This window comes from Astatotilapia calliptera, chromosome 18 (genome assembly GCF_900246225.1).
Source record: "Astatotilapia calliptera chromosome 18, fAstCal1.2, whole genome shotgun sequence".
NCBI lineage: Eukaryota > Metazoa > Chordata > Actinopteri > Cichliformes > Cichlidae > Astatotilapia > Astatotilapia calliptera.
In genome coordinates, this window is record NC_039319.1 from 34,918,609 (window position 1) to 34,944,663 (window position 26,055).

General features: G+C 40.0%; 1 protein-coding gene across 1 annotated transcript; it reads right to left on the reverse strand.

The window, feature by feature from the left end:
- Positions 1 to 2,091: 2,091 nt before the first annotated feature.
- On the reverse strand, positions 2,092 to 15,998 carry LOC113011412 (cysteine-rich secretory protein LCCL domain-containing 1-like). The gene is made up of 15 exons (XM_026150983.1): positions 15,775 to 15,998; positions 15,136 to 15,433; positions 8,505 to 8,623; positions 7,883 to 8,015; positions 7,418 to 7,533; positions 6,953 to 7,053; positions 4,989 to 5,156; positions 4,845 to 4,905; positions 4,664 to 4,730; positions 4,448 to 4,578; positions 4,289 to 4,332; positions 4,133 to 4,205; positions 3,811 to 3,880; positions 3,394 to 3,527; positions 2,092 to 3,272 (listed from the first exon to the last, which is right to left on the reverse strand). Exons 2-15 carry the CDS (start codon positions 15,400 to 15,402, stop codon positions 3,221 to 3,223), a joined length of 1,536 nt encoding a protein of 511 aa, XP_026006768.1. The 5' UTR covers positions 15,403 to 15,433; positions 15,775 to 15,998; the 3' UTR covers positions 2,092 to 3,220.
- Positions 15,999 to 26,055: the final 10,057 nt, after the last annotated feature.

Consider the following 26,055-nt stretch of genomic DNA (forward strand, 5'->3'; position numbering starts at 1 on the left):
TTATTTTATACACAATATATTGAACTAAATCTACCCCAAAAAGTCAATGCAAACTGTTACCTCAGATTTATTGGGTAGATTCTATAGATGACTTCTTACAGTGAAGCAGTCAGACAGTTTTTGTTTGTTTTTGGCAGTAACTCAAACACCGATTGGTTCTAATTACACTGACAAAGCAAAATGATCCCTCTTTATATATTGGTACTCTACATATTATGTTAGACATGTACAAATGCAGTGAAGTTAATGTGTGTGAGTTGGCTGAAATGTTTGCCACTTCATACTGAGTGCTCCCTAAACATTTCTAAACACTATAGTAGGCCTTTAAAGGCTAAACCATGATGTAATAGCCAGAAAATTACCCTTTTTTGGGGAAAATTGAGTGTTTATTGAACCATTTATTGAATAAAACAAATAGGTAAAAAAATCATATCATTTAATTTTTGAGGGGTTAAATTTTTTTTGTTCAATTTCTTTCCTTTTTGGTGGGGGTATCACATCGCTGATGCAGGAGTCTGAAATCTCGAAAATATTTCAAATATGATGCACTTGGCTTTAAAGAACCAGATGTCCAACCTTTGCTTAATTGACAGTCTGGTTGACTGTCTAAAAAGCCTCTCTACTGCTTAATAGACTGCTTGGCTAAACGGTGGCTATTTGTCTGACCCAAATAAGCATCTATTTGACTGGCACAGTGGATGACTGACTGAATGGCCTGTTTTTGACTGACAAGCTGAGTAACCGACTCGAGCAGTTCACCGAGGTCCTACACCAGCGGCCACCTCTGCAACAGAGTCCTGTGAATTTTAACAGCACTGTGATGCTTGGCTTTTCTCTCCAGGATACCTGGACCAAACCCAGTAAGCAGGTTATAATCTTGCTTCATAGCTGTTTCATGTAATTATACATTCTGAAAGAGGTCATGTCTACTTCTAGGTGCAGCTCGCAGCAGTTCTGTTGTACCCAGTCTGTGTGCATGATTTAAAACTTTTGTTGTAAAGCAGTGTTTTGCGTGTTTTCCTCATATAATTGTGCATCTTTGTCTATATGAGTGCAGTGTGTGTTGCTTTTTAGGAGTTTTAAGAGGTTGCTTTAGAGCCTTAAAACCCAGCGCCAGTCCAGAGGAAGGAGCGGAAATGCACTCTGGGAAGTGAACCGATCGAGATCAACAAAACACAAAGTTGGTCTTTGTGCATGTGGCTGCTAGCACAGCGAGGGGGCCTGAGTACATTGACATCACAGAGCTGAGATCAAACACTCTAAAAACCAGAAGTGATAAAGAACCGCGAGCGAAAGATAAAACCTTTAACACGAGCTAAATGCCAGACTTCCTCTGTGGCATTTGGAAATGGGATATTCTTGATTTCTCTTTTCATTCTTCAAATGAATCCAAAATTAACTTAAAAAAAACACACAAAACAATTTCAAGTATCAACAAAAATAATATTTTATGGGTTTATTCTTTTTTGCACACCCTCTTTCACCAAAACCTGTCAGATTGACAGGTTGTTGTTAATTCTGTATTTCAGTAAGTGCTTTTCTTATGTTTAAAACACGCATAAGCCAACCGGTGGATAAGATCTACTGGCTGGAACTGAAACAAGCACTTTTCTCTTCCTCCGTGTTCCCTTCAGTACCCGGAAACACCCACAATTTGCGAGAAAGAAACTTCTCTCAAGTTTTCTCAGCAGCTGAATTTGAGATGATGTTGAAATGTTAATGCCTGCATTCCTCAGGCTATCTGGAAGCTGAAGGGACTGATATTAAAATAATGTGGCCACTCAGCCACATGTTCACAACCATATGTGCGCAAGAACTGAAAACATGTGTAATGTAATACAATGTAAACCCAGGAGCAGATTTAACTTGGGGTTAGCAGGATTTACACACTACAAGGTTGCTGAGTCATTCAAGCTGAATGTTTTTTAAGCACAAAAGTCTCTAATAAAGTCAGAGAATGACACAATATATACTTTTGTACATTTTTAATACTTTTTAAGAATTTTTGGGAATTAAGATTATGCCATGCGCATTCCTGGCCAGCCAGGTCCACTTATAAAAATGTAAAAAACAAAACAAAACCAAGAGCTAGGAATGCAGAATAAAATATAAAAATATCTGTTACACATGCACACATACAATATTTACAGTCATATCAACATATTCACTCTATGGCGAATATAAAAGCTTGAGGGGCAGATGCATGTTCTGCATACAGAAGCTGTTGTGGCAATTACTGTGCATTGACTTGCATGGCTGTTAAATTGTACATTAAAAAGAGGAGAATAGCAAGCGTGTTTTCAGTATTATTTACAACATTATATACAAAAATATGTAATATCCATGTTAAGTGTGTATATTAACACTATAACCAGACAGAATATTTGGAGACCCCAACCAGACGTATCAGAAAACCGAAACGAATAATAATTTCTGTGCCAGTGATGAATGACTCTCAAAGTATTGTGTCTTTATGTAAACTCTACGATTCTCTGATGTTAATTCAAAATTGTATCATTATTTAAAATTCCTTTCTGTGCATGTTAAACTGACAATATGACTTCAGCATTGTGATAAACTGATACATTTATGCCATGAGGAACCCACTTTGCATATTTGAAGGACTCTGTATTTAAGATTTGTAGACAGTATGTGTAATAACATATATATGTTTTGGATTTTCTTTTGTCATTTTATACTTCATTATCTTATATTATGTTAATATGGCCAATTTGTTCCTCCATAGACACACCTAGGACTGACTAAATTGAAACAGTGTTTTACCTTCCTTTTTTCTATATAGATGTGATGCGTGCGCTTTTTAAATTAGTCAGCAAACACAGCTGATTTTAGTCTTTTTAAAATGTCAAGCTGCTGGAAAGGTAATAAATCTGATGCTTTAAACACAGCTTTGAAAGCTAAAAGCAGCTTGTCGTGGTATCATGTCTATGGTCAGCTCAAGATGTTCAGGGAAAGATATGAGACAGAAGACATCATTTGCCAAACATCCTTTGCTACATTATTACTGGACAGTGATTCAGTCATGGCCAAAGATAGAAGCAAAGCCTTGAGTTACACTTTTAGTGACAGTATCAGTAACACTGATGTGCTCACTGTAGGAATGTACATAATTATAGGTTGTAAATTGATAATGAGTAGGTTTGCTGGATTTGAAGTGGATGAAGCTGGATTTGAGGGTACTTTGTCTTTTGAGTGGTTTTCAGATGACTGCAAACACTCTGAAGGCTTTTCCTCCTGTGGGGTTTGTTAGGCTGGAAGAGGAAAAGCAAAAAGGACACGTTACATGAAAAGCATGGACCTTTAAAACAAAACATCTCTCTACATGCCAATCAAATACGCACAATAAAATTCCACGCTTGCATGAGATGTTACCTTTCTGAGGTGATGCCATTCTGATAGCTGCCGCTATAATGCCTCTTCTTGTCCACTGGCATCACATCAAGGTAACCTCCTGACTCGTTCTTGATCACTCCAGCGTGAATGGCCGCTCTGCAGATACTCGACTTCTGGATGGGCCAAGACAATGAGTCGTTAGGCAGAAAAGCACCTCTAACCTATCAGCATTATACTGTGGCACTCTGTGTGTTCACATTATCAAATGCAGCTGCTTGTGTTGTTAAAAACTGAGCAGAGGTTTGAATTGCAACAGTAATTAAGGCTGCATTAACTTCAGGCCTTACAGATGCAATGCATTTGATATCTGAGTGTGAAGTCTTCTGGTTTATCTTATAAGTTAAGTAACAAATTACTATTGTTACCCAAAGTGAGGACAATAATGCAAAAACTTACATCTGAGTAGTATTTTGTCCCAATAACTCGTGCTTGGCTCTCACGCAAACAGTTCCTAGGACAATACAACCTGGGAAAAGCCAGAGCTAAGGTAAGGTCAAAGAGCCCGTTGTTTCCAGACAAAACTTGACTAATCAGCTCAAATTTAAACCAGTTTTTGAAAAGAAAAGAAAAGAGGAAGAAAACTATAAATGATAAAGTACGCACCAGTTGTTAAGACAGAAATTCAAAGATGCACAAAAATGTATGTATACAGACAGTAGTGACACCACTTTTACCTTTGGTGGTCATAAAGGTCATAGCTGTAATCAACACACGTTACCTGGGACAGTGTCGTACAGGTTTCTTGAAAGGACAGAAAAGCGCCACAGTGGTATCACATCTTACTGCCTTGACTGGGAAAAAAAAACAGCTGATGAAGCACAGCAAAACAAATATGCTACAGTATTTCTGTGGCTATGAGAAATGAACTTCTTACCAGGCACAGACTCAACTTTAAAAGAATTTGCACTTCTGTTTTTCCTGTAAAGTTGACAAAAATGGCAGTAAGCCTGATGTATTATAGCCATCCATCACAATTAAACAGCCAAAGTATGAAGCTTAATAAATAGACATAAATACAGAGGCCGAGTCATACCCAATGGATTGAATACCATTCTTGTATGACTTGGTGAAATGTTGTTTTCTGCCCAGTCTGGTCACATCGATCCATCCTCCATCATTGTCAATAACACCAAAGTGTAGCGCAGCTCCACACACACTGGATTGCTGGATCAATCACGCAAAGATTGGTTTATACAAAATAATAATAAATGAAAGAATACATCGAGTGCTGTTACTTGTGAGTTTTTACCATATCATAGTATCCAGTCCCAACTACTTTTCCAGGCCTTTCAAGGCAACCGGGTGGGCACTCATATCTATGGACAGAAACCACAGTAAAGTGAAGATCATAGTGGTACTGAAGCCAAGTCTGTTTCTACTAATCATCTGTGTTAATGATAATAAGTTCATCTATACACATCATCTTCTACCTGTTACAGGTTGTTCCCTTGCACTGATCCCTCAGCTTGGTCTCACAGTCCACCTGTTGGCCTTAAGTACACAAACTCGTCAGTATTAATATTGTATTCATATCTGTTACTCAGGGAGCTATAGTAATAGGAGTTCATCCTTACACATCTGCTCTGTGCTGACAACCATGTCTCTTTCCAGGTTGTCACTGGGCGAGGTGCTTGGTGCCTGGGCCCTGGGTCGGGGCTCTCCGTCTCTTACTGGTTCTGGTTCGGGTTCAATGTAATTGGTCTCCTCAATCTCAGGAGCCGGACGCCTGTCAACACCTCCGTCTGAAAACACAGTCCGTTGCAGTTATTCAATTTTTAGGAGCTGAATAAATTTTTCTGTGCACTTTTCTGATTGTATTAGTAGTAGTAGGATGTCCTAGAATGCTAAAGGCGTGTGCTGCTGAACTTGAGGAGCCGCTACAACGAGTCTTCAATCTCAGTCTGCGACTGGGGAGAGTGCCCGCCCTATAGAAGACATCTTCCCAAAAGGAACCGGCCCGATGAGCTGAATGACTTCCAACCGGTGGCACTGACGTCGCATCTTATGAAGATTCTAGAGCGGCTCTTCCTCAACCTCCTCCGACCACAGGTACAACATGCCCAGGACAGGAAAAGGCACGGTCAGGATCCTGTTTCTTGACTTTTCCAGTGCCTTTAATACCATCCGGCCCTGTATGCTTCAGGAAAAACTGAACAGGATGGAGGTGGACCCCTGCCTGGTCGCTTGGATCTCCGACTACCTCACCGACAGACCACAGTACGTCAGGCTGAAGGACATCACGTCTGACACAGTGGTCAGCAGCACAGGAGCACCACAGGGAACTGTGCTGTCCCCTCTTCTCTTCACCCTGTACACCTCTGACTTCTGCTACAACTCTGAATTATGCCACATTCAGAAGTTTGCAGACGACACAGCCATCATGGGGTGTATCTGGGATGATCAGGAAGAGGAGTACAGAAGTCTGGTGAGGAACTTTGTCACATGGAGTCACACAAACCACCTGCAACTCAACACCTCAAAGACTAAGGAACTGGTTGTGGACTTTGGGAGGTCCAGAGAAGGTCCACTGCCGGTTCAGATAGAGGGGGAGGAGGTGGAGGTGGTCAACAAGTACAAGTACCTCGGGCTGTGGTTGGACAATAAACTGGACTGGTCATGCAACACAGAGCACCTGTATAAAAAAGCCCAAAGCCGACTGTACTTCCTCAGGAGGCTGAGGTCTTTTAACATCTGCAGGAAGCTCCTGAGGATGTTTTACCAGTCGGTGGTTGCTGGAGTACTTTTCTATGCTGTGGTGTGCTGGGGGAGCAGCACAGCAAAGAAGGACTCATCCAGGCTGGAGAAACTGATCAGGAGGGCTAGCTCTGTGGTCGGCATGAAGCTGGACACTCTGGTGACAGTGGCAGAGAAAAGGACACTAAAGAAACTGATGGACATTATGAACAATGCTGGGCATCCTCTGCACACGGCCATTAACAACCAGAAGAGTCTGTTCAGTGACAGGTTGCTTCTCCCCAAGACAAGAACTAACAGACTTAAAAACTCCTTTGTCCCACACGCCATCAGACTGTTTAACTCCTCTCTGGAGGGGAGAGGGAGGGGAAACAGGAGGACAAAGGAGGGGGGAACAACTAAGCTGTAGTGCCTCTTCACTGTGCAATACTTTTTGTTCACATCCAACGGTGCAATAGACTCACAATACTTGAAATGTGCAATTCCCTTGTATTCTTATTCCCATTTATTCTATTTATCCCTTTTGTATGCTCTATATTTATATATGTGTGTATATATGGTATATTTCTGCTCACATTCTGTAACTTCTGTCGGTGCTGTGCTATTGGAAACCGAATTTCCCGGAGGAACCCACCCGAGGGATTAATAAAGTTTTATCTAATCTCTAATCTACCTATCTAGTTCTTCTTGATTTAACTGTGCAAACATACATTGGCTCAGTATAAATGGTCAAAATCATGGGAAACCTCCACAGTGATATAAATGACTAAAATACAATAAAGATAATAATAAACATGTGAATAACACATGAGTTATGTACAAAAATAAATAGGCAATAACCCACGTTTATAGCAGAGGTTGTCCCTGCATCCCCCACCATAGCTCGCTGGACAAGCAGAGCAGGGAGTCCCATATTTGTATGGAGCATGACCCCACCAGTTGCCTCTGGAAAAACAAACAAACAAGAAAACAAACAAAAGAAATGATAATACTGTTTTTTTTTATCACAGTTGTAACCTGCCAGGAAGTGCAGAACCTTTTGTTGTATATTTCTTAGCTTTTCTTCCATGTAAAGAAATTAAAATATGTACGCAGTAGGAACAAAAATCTAATAAAGTAACTGCATGCCTTCTGGCCTTTGTAAATTTCTGTTATTGCTTAATCATTTTTGTGATTGCTGATGACAGACCTGTGTCGTGAGCGACTCACTCATTACAAATGATGATGTTTACCTCTGACTCCTCTCTTCTTTCACTGAAGCAGCATGGAAACATTTTCTAATGTGTTCATGTCCTGGGTGAAAACTTACGGCGGGGAGTAGTTGCAGACCAGATAGACTGCTTTGGCCCAGATCATTCCCCACACATTCATGTTGTAACACACGTTGATGGCACAGCCAATGCGATTACTGGTCGCCCACACCAACTAAACAAAAAACAAAACACACACACAAAAACAGACGATGTGAACAGAGTTGTATCATGTAACAGAAAAGGCAGTGGTAATTATGGGTTGTAGTACGCATTCACAGTTATATAATGTCATATTTTACTCAGTTTTGTGAGTAGTTATCAATAAATATTCATTTTAAAGCAAATAAACAACCTAGTTGCACAAATTTTCTTGGTTAAATTTAGCTCATTCCTCAAATTGTAATTGCAATTAAATAGAAGAACTTTTGATATCCCAGATATTTATATACCAGTAAATATGATTTTGTTAAATAAAAGAAACATATGATCACTAGTGACTGTATAACTTCTAAGACAATTACCTGAGTATAATGAGTACAAACAGGTCCCGAACACCTGAATGGACAGTGTGGGTTGCACTCCTGGGCGTAGGGATAGCTATAATACCTCACCTCATCATACCAGGCCTGGACATGGTAGGTTGGGGGCCGGTCCCTGATGTGATAGAAAAAGTGTTAAAAGTATAATAGATGGATGAAGCTACTGTCACATCATCCACTCCTGAAGTCTGTTCTGAACTTGAGATGAAAGATTTCTTGGTTTGACATTGGGGGTCTGACTGAAACCACCTGATTGGCTTAAAGCTGGTCAATCCCAAGTCATTAGCTAACGAACATCCTCCTGTCTTAAATAAAATTTACAGAGGTTTACAAACAGATTTCAATTTTTACTCATTATGACACAAAATAAATGACTGAATAAACTGAGTAGGAAATTGTTTACAGATGTCAAGACAGAACTGATTCTACTTTACCACTTTTTAGCACTGGAGGGTTAAGATGTGAGCTGTTAAACTGCATTTAAAAGTGTACATTTAACTTTAAATACACTGTATTGGAGATAAAGATGCGTTAGTTCAGAGCTGTCAAACATGTGACACAGAAAGGACAGAATATTTTAATTGCTACACTTCCCTGCACGCACCTGCCCCAGTGTGCTCCGAGGTTTTGGCCTATTTGTGTCAGCATGTGACTCGGTCCATGTTCCCATCTGCAGGTGTGAGCCCAGTGCTCTGCACTTCTCTCCAACTCGTAATCCCATACCTGAGGAGCACACGCATTTTTCACCACAAAGATTTCAAGAAACACACACACACACACACACACACACACACACACACACACACACACACACACACACACACACACACACACACACACACACACACACACACAGGTTGTTGGATAAAAACGTTACTGCATTTGAAAAAAATGTACTTAGAAGTTTTCCTTTTAAAGTTAGGGCCGCTAATATTTTATTGCTATTATGATTTGAAAGAAATAACGTAATATGTGTTTCATCTGACCACAGAGGTTTTCCATTTCCTGCAGCCTAGTTTACATGGATTTACATTTTGGGGGGGATTTGATTTGTTCTGGGTTTATAGTCTCCTGTTAGTGGTTTGATTTTAAAGTCTCTGTATTTATGACTTTTTGTTATTTCATGCCTTTCGCCCCTTGTTTTGTTGATGACATGTTTCTAAGTTCCCTTTTGTGTTCCCTTCTCTTCCTCCAGTCTTGTCTCTGTGTCCGTCTTTAGTGTTTGTCAAGTTTGCACGTTTAATTCTGTCTCAGAGTTAATTGTATTTCCTGTTTTATTTTGATAGTCTCTTGTCTGCCTTCCCCTCTCTTGTTAGTCCTGATTTGTTTCTGCTGTGTTTCCCACCCGTTTCGTCTCGACTTTTATTGTCCTGATTCTACTCTTGCATTCTGGCTGTATGTTTCCCTGATTCATGTTTTCTAGTTATCTGTGTCCCTGGTCCTGCTCTGCAGTCAGGAATACTATGTAGCTTTGCACGTAAGAGCAGTAAAGCTGCTTTTTTAATTCATTCCTGCCTTCCAAGTCTTGCATTTGGGTGGACACACTGCTTGCCACACAGCAGTTTCATGACATAATTAGTTACACAATGTTCTCCAGCAGTTTTCTTAAGTACCACTTACATTTTCCAGCCTTTTCTTGACCTGTCCCACTTTTTGGAGATATGTTGCTGTTATCAAATTAAAAATGATCAAATACTTCTTTCTTCGGTTCAACCATTTGATATGTTTTCTATGCTCAATTGTGAATAAAATATGGCTTTATGACATTTGTAAATCATTGCATTAAATGATTTACACTTTCCAAAAGGGCCCATTTTTTGAGATTTGAGGCTGCCATAAAAAAAAAGATCTAAAATTAACCACACAAACTTCATGTGAAGTGTTATTTCATTTCACCTCAAACATTGACCTGGTCTTTACTTGAAAGCACTGTGGCTGTATGCATGCCTCTTGCAAATTTGACACCATATGGTCAAAACGAGGCCTATACACTCTCTAACACACACAGACACACACATGAGAGACCACCACATCAACTGACAGCTTTGTGCTACTATTCAGTGCAGTTGTTTCAGCTTGTTTCCAGTAAGTTCTGGCCTCATAAAACAATCTGAGAGTTAGAAAAAGCAAAGACCCCCCCAAAAAAGAAAGTAACTAACAAACACAGGAGCACAGAGACTTTTTGTTTTAAGGACTGATGCCATCTTTTCCAGAGAAGCTTAAGAAAATCAGCTGAAAATACCTGAAACTTACTCCCATACCTCTTATTTTAAAGAGAGCAGACTGGGGGCTGCGCAATTTTAATGTCGCGGCAAAGTTAATTTACTGTTGACTCTGTTGGGGAGGGAGAAGAATAGGTGCAGTGTGCAGTCTGCTGGCATACTGTTTAGTTGCATTAGAGCTATCGCGCGTCAAAACTAATAGGATAATGTTTAAGTGTTGAGTTGTAACTGCTTTGACCACCATAATACGTTCCATATGTTTAGACTAAGGCTAACACACTGTTGCACACTGTAGTGCTAGTTGTTGTTCATGCCTGAGTGGAAAAGTGATATTTGGACTGGAGATTTTTGGCCACAGTCCAGCTTTGGCTGATAGATATACAACATAGAGAATTCTTTAATATTACCTGTGTGGCATCGTTTTCAAAGTTTTCTTAACATGATGCTGTAAATGTTAGAATTCTCATGTATTTTCAGTTCAAATTAAGTATTCATATTGTATTCATACAATATTAAAAGCATGTTGCAGTAATGTGTGATAAGACATGATATGGAATAATGCACAAAAGTCGTTAGCCACCTCGTTTTGTTTTTTTAACTAGAAAATGAGAGATAGATGCAGCACCATCTATCCACCCAGCCAACCAGCAGAGAAGCCCACACTTCCCTAACCTGGCCACCTCCTGCAGATATAATGGGGGAGGAGGGGTGGGAAACCTAATCGTTTGCAAGCCAGCTGACAAATATAATCTCTCCATGTCCTGAGTAGGCCCCGGGGATAAACCCAGTGATTTATTGAAATGTGCAAAAACAAATAAAAATACAATATATAAGGCAAGAATCTTCATTTGACTGGCTTTTCAGAATTTTACAAACTTGAAAAATAAATATTAGGTTTGCCCTTTTATTCTTTAACACAGCTTCAAAGCTCTTCTTGTAATTCCTTCAAATAGTTTTTGGAATAGTTTACTAGGCTTGAAGGAGGTTATAAAGCTCTTCTTTGAAGGTTGTCTACCTTTTGTTCCGTCAAAATGATCCCACAATGCTTCATTTAGTTTAATTTGATGATTTAAGAGAGAGCAACATATGGTGTGCTCAGATACTGTTGTATCTTGATCTCAAACTTGTACATGCTTTAATGTTTCCCTTCATACTCTTTGCACTATTTGAACTATCCTTCTGTCCCCATTAAGGAGCTTTTCTCTTGTTTATCACTTCTTGTAAGGAGGACCAATATTGTTGAGTTTTGTAGATGAAACTTCTTTGTTCCATACACGTGTGTGGAACAGCACAGGCACGCAGCTCTGATAGACAAGCTTTATACTGCAAGGATTTTAGAAAAATAGAGCATTGTTTCAGTGAGGTGTAAGGGTTCCACGACTTTTTTCATCTGTACCATTAATGTAACAGCAGAATGCAGTCTGCACGTATTTGGCTGCCAGTGCCACATTGTTGTCTTCTCACAGCCACAGTGCACAGATGGAAATAAGGTACTTAGATCATTTAAACCTAAAAAATAAATACTTTTATTTAATGGTTAACAAACACATAACACTGAATCAGACAAGCTGTAGGAGGTCTGGGAAATTTTGACTATCAGGCACTTCTGCCCTGCATTGATCTTAGACATCAACAACGCACAAATCTCAACCTTTTCTGTTTTCTGCTGCAGAGAGTAATGTTCTGTGTCGCTTCATTATTCTCCCCATTTGTTATTTTCCCCCCTTGATTATCCAGCAGAGGAGAAGATAGACTGCTGGCCTTTGGAGAAAGGTCACCGTAAAAATGAGCAGTCTTCTTTTGCATTCCAAAGAGCATTAAGCTTCTCAGCTACAGCCCCATTTCCAGACATTGGCCAGCACCACCTCTGCAACAGAGTGCAAGTGCAAGATCTGCATTCTTACAGCAGTACATTTGGGAGAAAGAATACTGCTGCAGAGAATATTACTGAAGAAGAAAACAAAAATAGATCCTTTTCTATTTAAAGGTATGCGTAGCAGTATGCTTGTTATACAACCTACTCTACATAAAGTCTCTTTGATTGGGGGAACGTTTAGGAAGTTTCAAAAAAGCACCAAAATCCTGCAGTTGAAAAACTAAATACTTGGCTTTCATCAGTCCTCTTTCTTACAACGACATCACCACAAGTAACAATATCCACTGCTAAAGAAACATTGGATTAGTCCACGTAAAACATTCACTGTATCGCCAAAAGTTTCCTTTCACTCATCACATTCACTGAATTCAGATATTCCAGTCACTCTCTAAGTGGTAGGCCAACTAAAAGACACAGAGCAGGTCCAGTGGATGTTGAGGCACAGTGTGCAGGGGTCACCAACGTTCTGCAGTCAATCGCCACAGGCCTCCAAACTTAACGTGGCCTTCAGATTAACTCACCAACAGTGCACGGAGAGCTTCATGGAATGGGTCACCATGACCAAGTAGCAGCGTCCAAGCCTGACATGACCAAGCACAATACAAAGTGTTTGATGCAGTGATGTAAAGCATGTCGCTACTGGACTGTAGAGCAGTGGAAGCTTGTTCTCTGGAGTGGCAAAACATGCTCTTCCATTTGGCAATTTGATGGATGAGTCTCAGTTTGGCGGTTGCTAGGAGACAATACTTGGCTAAGCGAGCTGAGTCAAGTGGAGAGTTTGGTGGACAGGGATTATGGTGTGGGGTTGTTTTTCAGAAGGTGGGCTCACCTCCTTGAAGAAACTCTTAATGCTTCAGCGTACCAAGACGTTTTGCTCCTAGCTTCATGGGAACAGCTTGGGGATGACCCTGTCCTGTTCCAACATGACTGCACACCAGTGCACAAAACAAGGTCCATAAAGACATGGAGGAGTGGGCTTGGTGTGGAAGAACCTGACTGGCCTGCACAGAATTTTGACCTCAACACCTTTGAGATGAAGCCTTCCAAGAAGATTTGAAGCATTTATAGCTGCAAAGGGTGGGCCGACATGATATTAAACCCTAACCTTAACCCTTCGAAAGCGTGTGAAGACGGATGAGTAAATACTTTTGGCAAAATAGTGTACACTGGCACCACCGTGCACTATGAGATATGCGAAGGCTCAAATAAAAACTAATACTGGCTTGGGATTGCGTGAGGTGCGATGAAAGAAAGAGGAGGTGATGAGTTTGTGAGACAGAGTGGAGGATGCTAAAGAAAAGCCTGAGAGAGAACTTGTGAGGCTGACGATCAAGTGAGTAGGACTGAGAAAAAGACTCAGCAAGAGGAGAAATGGAGGGATAGAGCAAGGAGAGGCTCAGTAGGAAGAGGAGGGAGGGAGGGCAGGATAGTTGAGGTAGAGGGCAGGAAAACACTGCGGGGGTGAGAGCTGGACCTGGGCCAGGGTCAGCAAGGGCGGGCAAACAGGAGACAGGAGGTGGAGCAAGCCAGACGGTGGCTTTGGCCTGCAAAGCTCGTTTTCTCTCTTTCATTCCCTAATCTGATGTCTTTAGCTGGCAGAGTCAGGAAAGTGCCTTTTTATAAAAAACACTTTAGTGTAACTAGAAAGAATAGCTGGAAAGAGACCTTGCTTCTAATCTATTCTATAAAGATGCATCATTTATATGGTGTGCTATTTGTAAATACAGACTATATGTAACTTAAGCAAGCTTGCTTAGTGATGTCCATCCACAGACTAACTGTACAGGTGCATCACACATACCCACATACCTGCAAATCTGTACAAGAATATCACTCAACAAAACTGATGCACAGAATTCTAGAAGTGGATGTTAGTAAAAGTAATCCATATCATTTGTCAGAGACTTATGGGAAAGACAAAGAAAACTTATAGACTATGAAGACCAAAAACACTTTGACTCGGTATCACGGCAAAACGTATAATAGACATGCCAATCCACTGTGTCCATTTCACACTTTGCTTCTTCAAAATGTGAAATATACATGCATGCAGAAATTGCATTACCAGCAGGGAGAGATAAAATATTTAAAGCCACAAAGTTGGTACTGAGTAACAAATGTATGAGTCCTTACTATAAAGCTGGGAGGCTAACATATATTATATACATATAAATGTAAATGATGATTATTTTCGTGTTGGCTTGAAATAAAATATCTCCCCCTGCTGTTACTGCAACTTCTGCATTCATTTCATGTTTTGGAGAGCCAAAGCATGAAATCTACATGGTGGACTGGTGCGTCTATTACATGCCATCATATCAGGTTGAACAGTTATGTTGTACAGTTAAGTGATTAAAACTAGCTGAAAGCTGACCTTTCAGACAAGTAGGAAGCTATCTGAAAGGTCAACAAAGCCTTAATACTTAACAGATAGAGATAATCACCACTACAGCCCTCTGCATTTAATCATTAGGTGTTATTAATCTCTGCCTCTCTTCCACAGAGGGTCTTCGTCCTGTCTTCTCTCAACCGGTCGCAGCAGATGGCTGCGCCTCCTGAGCCTGGTTCTGCTGGAGGTTTCTTCCTGTTAAACAGGAGTTTTTCCTTCCCACTGTCGCCAAAGTGCTTGCTCATAGGGGCTCATTGTTAGGGTTTTTTCTGTATGCATTATTGCAGGGTCTACCTTACAATAAAAAGAGCCTTGAGGCAACTGTTGTTGGGATTTAAATAAAATTGAACTGAACCACTGCACTTATCAAGAAGGTAAGAAATAAATCTACATAGACTATCAAGCTATAAACGTAAGCTATAGAGCTATGGAGTTTTTAGCTTCAGAAAAGCAACAATGAAAAGTTTAATTGCAGTCTACCTTAATGTCCTGTCATACATCACACAGCATATTGACACATTTACAAATCCAAAACGTAACCACATTTCTTTCATTAGCGATTACTGTAAGGAGGGACAGCATGCTTGTTATCAGTACTAAATTTAATCACGACCCCATATTCATGATAGAGTTCTAACTTCAAAGTGTAATTAATATTAGTACTATTTATCCTTTTAAGCAGTAGAAAGAACTGTTAAATATTCCACAGTGCACTTGGCCTACAGATAGCTGTGTGCTCGGTGCTCACCATGTACTCCATGTTGGAAGCAGGAGGGTAGACCTGACCCCGCAGTTTGTTGTGCAGGTCCAGGATGAGGTGCATGTCTCCCTCGCTGATGGCCCTCCTCCCTCTAGGCTTGGCCCTCCACCACTCCTCATCTTTGTTTGTATACTTGTTCAGGATGGACTCGAGCCGGGTGGAGTTGGTGAGGGCCAGGGCCTGGATGGTCGTGTTCAGGCAAAGGAACAAGATCGCTACTCTCAGCAAGCCAGGGAAAACAATAGACCTCCTCATGATGGGGAAAACACTGATGCTGCGAGGAATACTGCAGGACAGACAGTGCAGGTTATTAGCCTGCCTCAGACTGTGAGAGCAAAGCCTGAGGGCTCAATCAAAATGTTTGTTTTAGCTCTTATATCACAGCTCCTATTAATAACATTCCTTTACTTATTAATGGGATTGCCATTACTAAAAAGCTACAGTACTACTGCATGTGCTAATATACCCAAAAGAAAAAAATATTAACTGTTTATTTAGATAACATATTTTAACATAAGAAGAGAAGTACTAAAGAATAATAAACACATATTCTCTAGGTATTCTCTGCCATGGGAATATAAATAAAAAGTGTTTTTTTTTAAATAGCTAAGTGTAGTGCCAGTGTACCTCTAAATTGCGCCAACCTTTCTCCCAGGTGTAATATTCCTAGAGTTAAGCCGTCTGTCGTTCACTGGATAATGACAGTTTTCCAATCCAAGGAGCCTTTAAATCCATCCATCACACGGACTGAGCGCAAGCAGTCCGGTCTACAGCTCTGCAACATCCACTCAGGACAGAGAGCTCACAAGTGTGTTCAGCTACCTGTTGGATACCGTTAGCAGCGGGCTGCACCGGACTGCTGCGCATTTTGCGCTTATATGCCAAATTTGCTCTTAGCAACGTGCAACGCAACGGACCACGCCTCTGCGCACCCACTCGCTCACACTCTCACAGACCCTCACTTGCACATCCACACGCCGGCAGGGGCGTGCTGGAACTCCAGGAACGATCTATTTGAGGAGGCACCTGATCGTATCAGCAGTGACGTGAAGGTGACACGAAGGACGTTAGGAGAACGGCCCACTCACATGTTATGCACATTTTGAAACTGTATCGATGAAAAACAATAATTATCATGTGGTAAAAGTGTGCTGTGAGGCATTTAAGGATTTTCAGTCATGGCTTCCTATATAAGAAGATACCGACCATCCTTTGTATCTGTGTCCAGCAAAGAAAAACAGATGCTGATCATGTGCACTCTGCATAAAGTTTGAATTGAGCGGTGTTTGAGCGGGAGGCTTCACTGCTATGTTTAAGAACGGCATCGGCAGTAGCAGCCAGCAGGGTGGCCTCTATTCCCCTGCGACACGACCATAAAAGCACTGATTCATCTGCCTGAACACACACACTAGAACAGCTGTGAACGTTTGTGCGCTGCGTATGTGTGCGCGCAGACATTCTCTGTTCCCGATGTTCATCATTTGATAAATTATTATAATTTTTAAAATGTGGCAATAATGAGGCAACAAAGGCCACGCCTCCTTCGTTGATAGACGGGTAAAATGATGCTAATTATTTAGGCATTTAGCTTGAAATATGGTACCCGCACTGCAACTAGAAGACCCAGGATCCACTATTTTTGTATCTCTTTTTTTTATATTTCGTGCTACATGATATGCTGCAACACATGTCGATGCAACATGAGGACTGTAGTTGGTTTATTTAAAATTGCCCACATGCCAGGCCAAGGTAAATAGGATCTAATGACTTTTCTGTTTATTGGCCATCATTCTCACAAGTCTACATCTGAAGTTGTTACCATAAAATGATTCATTTCTTATTATACAAACACTATATATCGTGTAAACAGGGCTTTGACTTCAGTTAAATCCAGCCAAAAATAAACATGACATCACTACAAAGGTTTATATCAACAAGTGTACAGTTTAAGTTTCGCTGAGATTTCAGGCATTTTGTTATCCTCTGCTTGTATCTGCTGCCCCCTCCTGGATACAGCGGAGCGTTTAAGACCTGAAAAAGATCCAGAGATCTCGAACAGCTGACTTATTTTAACAGTGATAATAATTTTTGCACATCAGGTCATCTCACATATCAAACACGCACATTAAGCTCATAGCTCTTGTGCACATATATCTATTTAATACTTATATTTTTTGTCCCCATTTATTTATTCATGTTATTTGTATTTATCTATTTGTACATCTGTGTGTGGACAGCAGAAAAAGAATTAGCTTGTACAGAGAAATGCTTTTCTTTGTACACATGACAATAAACGCTTTGAATCTTGAATTTTGAAAAGCCTCTGTTACAGTATGTAGTGACTTATTGAGAACTTCAAGTTTCTTGCCATTAGGCAATGGCAGTATAAACAAACTCCTTATGTGGTTCTTGTGAAGTAACTCTCCAAGCACCTCTCTTTGGCCCTATACTAAAGATTCAGAGAACGAGAGAACATTGATGCAACCTGAATTTACAAGATTTTGGATGATACATTTTTTGTAATTTTGCCTCTACACCAGTTACTGTTGTGGGTTTTAAATCAAATAATCAACATGTGATTGAAGTGCAGATTTTCAGCTTTACTTTGAGGGATTTGGCAAAAGTATTGCATTGACTGTTTCAGTAGTTGATCCATTTTTAAACACAGCCCCACATTTTGAGCTGCTCAAAAGTAATTGAACAAACTAATATGACTGTAAATATTAGGATTCTTTTAAACACTTTGATGGAAATCCTTTGCAGTTAATGACCGCCTGAAGTCTAGAACCCACGGGCAGCACTACTTGCTTTGTTTCCTTACTGCTAAGCCTTTCTGCATCCAGTTGCTTTGCTTTGGGTCATTATCTGATAGTAGAAAAAACTATCATAGATAAATTGTTACTTCGTACACCTCACTAATGACAACAAGTTTTACTTTTTGTATATAAATAGTATACATAATGAATTAACACACTGAAATGTTGATTTATTTTTTTTTGTAGTTTTGCTGCTGTGGTTCAGTCTTAATGGATGCAAGCTCAACTACATGCGAGCTAAGAACTGCACATCCTGTTATTGAGATTTACACTATGTCGAACTTCCAGTAAATTTTACTTCCAGTAAAGCCACACTAAAAGCAAACCATCCCTTTGTTAGACCCCCCCCCCCCCCCCCCCCCGTCCAAAAAAAAAAAAAAGGTTTTCTACAAAATGTGCAGCCATTTAATTTGTTTATTCTTTTTGGTGATGGTCTGTGGGATCTGCTGGATAGCCATGTGAGTGAGGACAGTCACAGTGGAAGTACAGAGATACATGATACATCCTTTAATTCCCTGGACAGAGGATCCACTCCAGGACAACTAATGGCTTTTAAAGACCATATACCCGCACCTCTACCAACTTGCAGTGCAGTTTCTATGCACTCCAGCCTCTTCAGTTTCATGCAAGAGGATTCTCTCTGAGCCAGGAGACATGACCTACAAGAAGAGAAACAGACACGGCCCTCGATGTTGGCACAGTGGAACAACTTCTCTTCTTAAATAAAAAACAAACAGGATAACCTTAAATGCATAATGGTTTATGTCATAAGTTCATAAGAACTTCTTACCTGTTTATAATCAGTTCTACCCCCAGGTCAAAAACATATGGAAATTTGGCCAATATATTATTTATAAACATGTAACTGGACAGTTTGACACAGGTATGAGTATGTGGAGGGAGGACCTCACAGCACAAGCAAGTTTGATCAATAAATCAAGTTTATTAAACACATGCAGGAGCAGGAGACGCTCAACCTGGAAATCAGTGACCTGAAATCCCAGCTCTGCTCCAACAAGGCCCTCCATGATTTGAAGGTTGAGTCTCTTAACCAAGAGCTGAAAGAGGCCAAAGCGTCCTACCTTAAAATCACACAGGAGCCAAAAGAACAAAATTCCACTGATGCAAATGAATTGCAAACATCTGAGCCTCTGAAAGAAAAAGTAACTGGAGAACAGATGAAGATGGAAAAAGAGGACTCGCTGCCATCCACTGCAATGTCTCTGCAGGAGCCTCTGAAAGAAAAAGACACCAGGCAACAAGAAAAAGAAGAAAAAGAGGAGCCGCCTGCATTGTCTGTGCAGGAATCTTTGCAAAGTCTACGAGACAAACAGAAAATGCTCACTGTGAAGGTGGCTGAACTCGAAACTGAGGTTAAGAGCCTGCCAGAGATTCCGCCAAGTAAGAAGAAGAAGAAGAAGAAGAAGCGGAACTGGCTGCTTCGGCTTTTCAACTAATCGGTCTCAACATCATGTTGATGTTTCCGCAGGAGGGACACTACTTTTTCCTCACTTGAACTTACTTTGTGTTCCTCCACCTCGGTTCCATCTTAATCCTCTCCTCTCCCCCATCTCCCTCTCTTTAACTCCTAACACCTCTCCCATATCGCTCCCCTCTCTCCTTCTCTCTCTCTCTTTTTCAGCCTCACCCCCCAACCAGTCCCGGCAGTTGACTGCTCCCTCTTTAGCCTGGTTCTGCCATAGGTTTCTTCCTTTAAAGGGAGTTTCTCCTATCCCAGAGGAGATTGTTAGGGTTTTCTCTCCTCTATCTCTTTCCTCCTTTCCATCCCCCTTTTACCTATTTTTTCTTCTTCTTTACCCCTTTCTTTACAACCACCATTTCCTCCATCATCTCCCTAACCTGAACACAGGTTAAGCAGATGGAGTGGAACAATAAATAAAATTGGCTACATTTTACATGTGACAGATCGGTGTCTTCATTCAAGAAAAAGTTGTCTTAAGTATAAAAAGAAGAAACGGGTAATAGCTGCATGTGTGTTTATGTGTGTGCATAATCTGTAAAAAAACCCAATTCTTTGATCTTCGGGCTGAAGGAAGAACAACACTCTGTGTTTAATGCTCAATCAACTATCACTTTAATCAATACAATTTTCTTTATTCCATACAACACTTTGAGCATTACAAACGTCTGGACGGGACACAAACTCTTTATAGCCTCGGCCCCCACAAAAGTCACAAACATTCACATTCTTCAGGCTTCCTGTTTTTTCTCCTCCTGTGTGAAATGAGGCAGTATGTTCTGTTCTCTTTGTAATCAGAAAAGCAAAGCCATGATTCCATGCAAACAGTATTTCTTTATAAATCAGCAATATAAGGTATCATAAAACATAAAACAGTGTAATTCATTTGCAATAATAAATCAGCAGTATAGTGTAATACAAATCAGTGTGCTAATTTCACAATTTCTAAATCAGAAGTATAATGCAAGATGCTTGGAGAAGGGAGATCCAAGAGGACATAGATGAAAATGACTGGAACCAGGCTTGCTTAAAATCACAAAAACAAACAATAAACACACGCTTTAAACTACTGCAATATAAATGGCTCATGAGAACCTATATAACACCTGTCAAGCTTCATCATATGTCCGATGATTTTCCAGACATCTGTACTAAATGTTTAGTTGAAAAAGAAACTCTTCTTCATTGTCTGGAATGTCCTAAAATCCAGGAATTTTGGAAAGACATGATCAAATGTCTGTCTGAAGTGTTTAAGGTAAAAATCCCTTTAAAAGGTCAACTCTGTGTACTTGGAATATACCCAAGGGAATTTAAGCAATCGGAAAAAAGAAAATTACTGGACTATGGATTACTTCAAGCCAGAAGAGCCATTGCGCTATGTTGGAAGAGTATGGATGCTCCCTCCATGGGACTCTGGAAGAAGGAAATTGCAGACTTTCTAGGCCAGGAAAGACTAACATATATTGCCAAGGGCAAACAATGGGACTTTGTGAATATGTGGAAGCCATGTATGGATATTTTAGGGAGTGGAGGTGAAGGACGTTTATGAAAAAGAAGGAAAAGAAGAAGGGAAGGAAGGGAGAATCTTGTTTATCCTAATTCCTTGTATTTTTGTATTACTGTGAAAACTATGCCAATTTCTACATTTGAATATGATGTAGGCAGGTTTGATGTATGGATGGGTGTGTGAATGTGAGGGTGTTCAAATATTTGTTTGTATTGTACAACAGAAAATTTCAGCAAAAATATATGGGGGGAAAAAGAAGTATAATGCAACATAAAACAGGGTAATGACTCTACAACACAGACATCAACAACCTTTGTCTCTCAAAACTAGGTGCCTGCTGATTCCTCTCTATCCCCAGCCTCCCTATTTCAAGTCCTTGCTGCCCACTTCTTCACACTCTGTGTTCTCCTTGAAGGAATTCAATAAAACAAGAAGAGAAACAAAAACATAAAAACTATATTTCTCTCCCTTCCCAGGTCAGCAATCAGGATGAGGAAGAAATTAGGTCAGATCAGTGCAGGTTTCCGCACTGCTCACATAAATAAATATATGTATAATATCTATCTATCTAGATAGATATAAAGATGCAACATATGAATTCAGCTAACTGCAATAATTTCATGAGTAAAGCTGCTGAGATGATTTAATTGCACTTTTAGTAAGTGTTGAACTTTCTTTGCAATTTCTGTTTTTAGAATCAATAGCCCACATTCTGATTTATTTATTATTATTTTTGCAAGTTGCTGATTTCACACAGATCCACTGCTGAAATGTGCCTTTGAGTTTTTCATCATTTAACAAGAACAGTCTCAGGCAATAATTAGGCTTAATGTATGCGACAGCACAAAATGACTTTCATGTATCTAAATCCAACCCGTTCTCACTCCCGACGCGTAAAATACTGACGATTTGTCACGTCCCTTAACTTCCCATGCTGACGGTAAAGCTACCCTTCCACGTTTCTATGAGACGCTGTGGGTTGTCAATTCATTCCAATATGAACCTGCTCGCGGCGATCGGAGATGCTTCGAGCAGAGGCTCCAGCCATCCATTTACTCCAATAGTAACCCTGTCAACGCGAAACATGACGCTGTGAAGTACAATCTAACTGGAGAACCGGGTACCCTCTCCCCCGACGTGTTTTTCTCCCTAATTTACAATTTTTTAAAATTGGTTTGGTACTATTTTCATAACTAAAGTGTACATTTTCAAATCTCTCAGTACAAAACTCACATTTGTAACACCACTAGTCATTCTTTCAAATCTGATGTCATGATTTCATTGTATTTGCACATATTCCACTTAATCATTGTTGCAGAACACATGATCATTGTGATATATTTTGAGAACATTTGCTTTAATCACCCAAACAAAACAGTAAGATCTTTTTTCAACTTAGTACTTTTACCAATCATTTCATTCAGGAGCAAAAAATACAAGGTAAGCGTTTCAAATTGTCCTTGGTGATGAATGAGTGTAACTGAACTGTAAAACTTTACACAGCAAATATTACACTTATGTTCAGGCATAACAAAAAAAAAAAAAAAAGGAAAGCTGACATTGTCCCACACAACAACATAGACGATGTCTTCTCCCTGACAGGCCTGCTCCAGTTCATTTAAAAAAACTATCAGGTGTTCAGTGTTGTATGACCCTAGAACTGGTCTACAGCCTACCACACCATCTTCAGATATAGCTGCACCCATTGAGATGTTCCCCCCACGTTGTCCAGGGACTTGGATGGTAGCCCTTTGTCCAATAAGGTTACGTCCTCTGCGTCTAGTTTTTGCCAGATTGAAACCTCATCAACAAAAATATACTTGTGATGATTCACAGCAGCGTCCAGCTCCACCACCCTCTAAAATGATAATTTAGTTTTTTTGTTTTTTTACAACTAATAGTTGTCAGTACTGTTACAGTAATTGCATGCCAGTTTAGTGTTGTACCTGAATATATTCTGAACGCAGTTGTTTCACCCGGACATTGTTCCTCTCAAAAGGAACCAAGTAAATTTGTTTCATGGAAACCTGGTGCTTCTTCAAAAGCCGGGCAATCGTTGGAAGGCTAATTGATGGCACATTGGCAAAGGTGTCATTGCTGTTCTCAACAGCCTGTTTGATCTCAGACAGCCGTATGTCATTCCTTGCCCTGACCATTTCCACCACAGCCAACTCCTGCTGGTCAGTCAAAACACGTGGGTGACCACCATCAGGTTGTCTCCTGTTAATTCTGAGGACAATCATATACTGTCAATATTGAAGTATTACAAATTACATTACTGTAAACTGACAATTACATGTTGTTCATCTATACAATAGAGTACTATATTTTAGAAGTGAAGTTGCTATATGCCGGTTTTCTTGGTGAAAAGTTCTGATGATAGAGCTGACAGTTGACCTTTGTAAATTAGGCTGTACCAACCTGGCAGCCTCAGCCATGGTAAAGCCTCTGTTAACCACATGGTCAACAATGATGGCCCGGACTTCATTAGAGATGATGGTGCGTTGTCTTCTGCCTACATTTCTCTGAAGACCACCTCTCTGTCGAGGAGCACCACCACCTCTTCGATGAAGGTTTCCTCTCCCTATGAGTCTATCCTGCTCCATATTTGAACAGTGCAAAGTCTCAAACACAGTTCTACTTATATGGTAACTAATTGTGATCATCAGGGGGAAACAATTAGCAATTAGTATTTCTAGATTGAAAGCTCTTGCAGCAATGTGTAACTTACAAATGACCAGACAACAGTCAGTCAAGTTGAAAATCCATGGACATAATGAATGATTCATTGATTAAACATTAAGATCAGTTGAATTAAATGATAGACAAATGTATTAAACTGAATAATAAGAGATGCAAATCAAAAATTTGATAGTGATAACATTATGAAAGGCAGTAACTGTGAACAAAACATTTATTTAGATGAAACACTTATTTTGTGTAGTGAAAAGGATATTTTGTCATAATGTGTATTGTACTGACACAATTGAAAATATGCTGAAATGTTTGAAAAACGTGCACTTTTGATGATCTGTTGTGATATAAGTACTAAGAGTTTTGAAAACGTACCAATTGCTTGTGAAAGCTGCGCCAAACCAATTAAAATAAAGAAATTGCAATAATTTATTCAGATTTATTATAAATAATTCTAATTACACATCTTGCTTCAATATTTGTATCTTGTGTCACTACCAATACATTTTATTTTAATTGTATATGTAACCCAACCAGTGCAGGGGCCTCCCTACACCCCGGACTCTGCGTTGTGTAAGTTTGTGTTGGATTGGGGTGCGCAGTAGAGAGAGCAGTCGGACACAGGCGTTCAATTTGTGGCTCGGACAGTGCCGTTTATTCAGATGCTGGGGCAAACACCACTCCAACTCTGCTGCTGGCCCTTTGCAAATCACAGTAAACACTGAACCAAGATGGCGCCCGCGCGAACGAGAAATCTGAATTATGGTGTCCTGCAGAGGACAAATAGTCAAAATTGCTTAGATCTACCATACATATGCAGCTCAACAGTGACACCTTGTGACTTATTCCAGTCACTGCCTTACATATACATTGATTAATGACCTGCAGAATCTCCTTATCATATTAAGTGATTCATAATGGTCACTTTATGCTTTCTCCATTTTGAAAGTGAAGACATCCTTGCATTAGATCCTTTAGGTTCATTTTCTGCAGGCAGGTTTCTGAGAGAGAACAGGCAGATTTACACTATAACATGCAGCGTTCTATAGATGGATGCATAATAAAATGAAAAATTACATGTATGTACATTTATGATAAAGTAGATAAAACACATTTATGTCGGCCTTGGCTCATTAGTTCTTGTCTTTAAATGAAGTTTGTGTGTGTTTCAGGTCCTGCACTCTCAAAGACTGAATGAACCAGCATTGCAGCCATGGGTCACTGTGAGCATCACAGAGAAGGTTGAAGCCGCCCACTGCAGCTGTATGGCCGGAGTCGCAGAGACCTGCAGCCATGTCCCTGCTCTTCTGTTTAATGTAGAAGCAACAGTGTTGATCCGTGGCACAAGGACTGTTACAGATGAACCTGCATACTGGGTTTTGCTGGGTAATATGACCAAGATACAGCCAGAGGTTGGCCATAAGATAGACTTCTCCTCTTCAGCTGCCCAAAAAAAGGCTCTTGATCCAAACAAAAACAGACCATCCGTATTGAAAGGTAAAAGGAGCCGTCCTCAAAAAAGAAACCTCCCACCTGCTACTGTGGAGGAGTTGTCACTGCTATAATGCCATAATGTTTTATCTATAGGGGTCTAGATTTATACCTGTAGTGCACTGCCGTGTAAATAATTTGCATTTACTGAATATGTACTGACTGAGTCCCGCTGTTCAAAAGTTGATTAAAGAAACAAACTAATTTTTGCCTTTTTTTATTTTATTAAAACCACTTTATAGAACATCACATCTGTTACAATGTAGAATCCATGTCATTTATAGTTTACAAATGACAAAATGTTTACACCAAATCATGACAGTGTTTACATGATATCACCCACTACTAACATTACTTTATTTACTGTATCTTTTGGGGAAAAAATATACAGCAAAATACTTAAGAATATTTAACAGGAGCAAGTTTAATTTTTCCCTGGTGTTACTACCACACTGTTCAACAAACCTTCACCATCTTATCCAGAAGGGTCACCTCTTCACCCTCACATGGAAGAAGTAATCTGATTGGCATGGTGGTTTGTTTGAAGCAGGTCCCTTGTGTAGCGCTGGGACTCAGTCACGATTTCATCCATTTCATAGGCTGGTTTTCTGCAATAATGCCAAATAATTAGCAACTCTAGAAATAGAAGGTAGTTCTGCAAAATCACTCAGTAGGATGTTTGTTCTAATTTGCTATGACCTCGGAGTGCATCGAACATGAAACTAATAGGCTATAAAGAGTGATATGAACTAGAGCAGGGAGATATGGCCAAAAATATTTATCACGATATATATTTGAAAATTTGCGATAACGATATAACTGATGATATAATTGATGCGAGACAAAATACAACTCCACAACTTTACTAGCGCAAAAAAACACCATCCATTTATTTTCACTTAAGCAAGAAGCTGGTTTTA